Genomic DNA, 3,570 nt, shown 5'->3' on the forward strand with positions numbered 1-3,570 from the left:
CAAGAGAACCAAAAACAAGTATTCAAATGTAAACACATATATTCACCTAACTAGCAAGTATAAAACAGTTGTCATAAAAAATTGACATATTGGCTTATTGTGAATTAGTATTAATACCTTAAAGTTATTTCACCTGTGTAAATTCTAAATTGTGACAGCATATGATGAATGAACACATAGTATGGTGTCGTTGAGAAATGAAAAAGAAAGAAAGAAAGAAAGAAGAGCTAGATGAAGACAGAAAGAGAAGACACCACAGTTTAATGACGCTCCCTCCAGTGTGTAGGGGTCAAGCTCGAACCTGAGTCCCACACATGGCACGCCAATATCCATGTGAGTTTATCTTAAGCCCTATTTCCTACAATAATGGCTCTCCTACAGGTCTGCAGTTGAAAATCCGCATTTTTAATCTGGGATGGAAGACCTTGTAAGGGAAATCTGCTCAGATCGCTGACGACTGGCTTCCACGTTGGTTGGGCTGGAAAGGCAAGTCTGCTGGTCTGGGCATAGCAGGTGTCAGGTGACTGCAACTTGGTGCACAACTGTAAACACTAGTGGCAGCACACCAAGCAAAGCCCACGTAGGCAGCGCCTCCTGCTAATCCTGGGCTGGCTGGTGATCCTGGCAGTCACCCTGCCCAGCAGTCTAGCTGCCTTCGGCGCTGTAGTGTCCTCAATCCAGCAAGTGGTACTTGACCCGAAGGGCCACCAGGTGAGCGTAGTAGGCTGGTGCAGGGACAGCCACAGGGCGCGTGCAGTGCAAGTAAGTGTGACACAGGTGGTGGGTGATGCCCTGCAGCTGGGCGGCAGAGAAGCCACTGTCATCCCAGAGCACCCGGTAGTGGGCCAGACTGCTCGAGCCCTGGGCGCCAGCCGGACCGCCCAGGGAGAAGTCCAGCTCTTCCAGCTGCGGAGCCTCCTCGCCCCCAGTTGCACCAACCTGCTCAGTCCTGAGGGAGTGGCAGGAGCGGTGTCCGTGGCGGTGCTTCTGCACCAGGATGAACGTGACTGCCGGCTGGTAGTTTTTCTCAAGGTGGCCACAGGCCTTGCGGATGGCCAGGAGCTCTTGGTGCAGAAGCTGCTGGAACTGGCCCTCGAAGGCACCAAGGCGGTAGAAGAAGATGCAGGTGGGCTTGAAGCGTGTGGATTTATAGAACTGAAGAAGCAGGTGGCGTACCATAGCCACCAGGTCCTGCAGGATCTCCCCCCCATGCTGCTGGATCCGCGTGAGGGCGCAGTAGCGGTTAAAGTGGGAGTCCAAACTGCCCACAATGGCGGCGACCGAAGGCTTCCTCCCATGCCTGGAGGCTGAGTGGGTGACGTCAGCCCCCACGAAGAGGACGGGCTGCTGGAACAGTAGGGGCCTTTCCAGGGGCAGCAGGCTGTTGGTCACCTCTCCCAGCCTGGTGTTGATCTTCAGGCAGATCTCAAACAGCCCCATTGGTGTGGGCCTCTGCACCACCGTCATCTGCACGCACTGCGTAACCAGCCCTACCTCGGAGGCTCCCAGGCGCCTGACCTCGGAGAAAATGTGGTTCTTGCTAGGCAGGATGACCAGAAGTAGCTGCAGGCCAACGTGGGTGGTCTTCAGATGCCGGAGCAGGGGCTCCACGGTGGCGACCCCCGTGACGTACTTACAGAAGCAGGGCAGGCCTTGGATAGGCATGCAGGCCTCCCTGGCCATCTTCTTCAGCTGCTTTATGAAGGCCTTTAGGTGGGCCTCCGTGCACTGGTTCTGGGACACAAAGCACGCTAAGGCCCACATTTTAACCTCCAGGCCCATACGAAACTGCTTGTTCCATGCATTCAGGACACCCCAGGCAGAGGCGGAGGGGGGCTGAAGGCCACTGCCCGTCACCTCAGTCAACTCGTCCTTGAATACAATTCCAAATTCAAAGGCATGTGAGTCTGTGCTCAACCCGGCACTGCACTTCTGTCTGCGCGTCTCTGCTCGGCCCCCGGGAGCTGAGCGGGCAATCAGTCCCACCGTGGCTGAAGGCTGATAGTCCATCAACATTTTTAGCCACCATTGTGCTGCCTCTAGATCACATAATTCGAGGGAAAAGTTGGTATGTTTCAGCTTAGGTGCGATGTGGAGACTTGGGAGGTGAGGGTAGTGCAGGATCAGTTTGTGACTGTCCTTGGAGTGCTGGGCCACAGTACACTCCACCGGCTGCTCCCCCTTCAGGAACGTTTGGTGGCTGACAGGCCAGCGGCTCACATCGCAGACCGGGTACTTGCTCTTCAACTGCCTGTAGTACGTGATCTCCACGTCCAGACCTTCGGTCTCTTCAGTGAGTCTGACGCTTTGGGAATCAGTCAGTGGTCTCTGCTGTTCTTCCATACTTTCGAGATCTAACACTTCAGAACCGAACTCAATCACTGGCCAGGCCTTGCAAAAGGTGGGTGTTGAGACTTCAATACCGAACATCGTTTGCTCAAAAGGCCAGATGAACCGATGGAAGTCAAACCATCGGTCAGAACGGCTTGCGGGGGTGTAGCCAATAGCAGGCAAATGCCTGTTGGCCACCGCCTGGGCCTGGGTCTTCTCCAAGTGAACAAACGGCAGCCACCCCGGTAGTGACTCCCGGGAGGTCTCCAGGGTCACACAGGACACCCACTGGACCATCACTTTGAAGAAGCGGTCCCTGCCCGCCCCCGGCAGCTTAACTTCCAGCTCCATCCTGGCCCTCCCGATAGGCAGGGGGACCGCGGTGTAGAGGTTCCTTCTTCCATCAAACAGTGGCTTCCAAGCCCCAAAGACCTGGGTTTTAAAGTGCTGGAACATGTATTCCACGATTTCCCTGTTAACTCTCTTTGAGCATTTCTCTGGCTTGATGTCGACTTCATAATGGTAGATGTTAATCTTGGGAATGTCCATTTCTAAGAAATTAGCCTGTAACCGGAGCGGTTGCCCGGAAGTCCCGAAATCAGGTTTAGGTGGAGACTTGAAGGTTATCCTTGCTTGAGGAGCAACTGAGGAGCACTAGTTGAGAGCTTGCTCCCCAATACATCTGCACCACCAAGGGGCTCCCGGCAGCCTCCCAACTACAAAGTGGCGCCACCAAGGGGCTGGGAGCTGAGTACCCCCAAGGCTGCAAGCAGACCTAGATTTAGTCCCCGCCCCCCTGCCCCAGAGTTACTCCAGGCGCTGCACTCCTATTGGACTCCATGCCTTCCTGCAGACTTTTTTTTTTTTAATTTTTTAGATAGGGTGAGAGAGGAAGGGGAAAGAGATCACAGCACTGCTCCACTGCTGGTGAAACTCCCTTTGCAGGTGTCCCCATGTGAAGGTGCTGGACAAGGGGATCTGGAATGGTGAAGTTTGTGCTCCAGGATATGAACTATCTCCCCATGCACAAAAATTCTACATCTATCAGAAACCTCATCCATGCAAACTGTTTATAAGATTTGTGAGAATTATGGTGGTTATCTTTTCAAAATGGGACGGTGGGGACACAGAACTTCGATGGTGGGTGCACCCTGTAATCCCACACTCTTGTAACCCACTATAATTACAAATAAAAAAAAATACAGATGGGGAGCACCCAAATAATATGCTGTTTTTCCC

General features: G+C 53.4%; 1 protein-coding gene across 1 annotated transcript; it reads right to left on the reverse strand.

Moving 5' to 3' along the window:
- Window positions 1–672: 672 nt before the first annotated feature.
- Window positions 673–2,880, reverse strand: LOC103123434 (protein argonaute-2-like). The gene has a single exon (XM_060183597.1). The coding sequence runs from the start codon at window positions 2,878–2,880 to the stop codon at window positions 673–675; it is 2,208 nt and encodes a 735-aa protein (XP_060039580.1).
- Between the last annotated feature and the right edge of the window lie 690 nt (window positions 2,881–3,570).

This window comes from Erinaceus europaeus, chromosome X (assembly GCF_950295315.1).
Source record: "Erinaceus europaeus chromosome X, mEriEur2.1, whole genome shotgun sequence".
Taxonomy (NCBI): Eukaryota; Metazoa; Chordata; class Mammalia; order Eulipotyphla; family Erinaceidae; genus Erinaceus; species Erinaceus europaeus.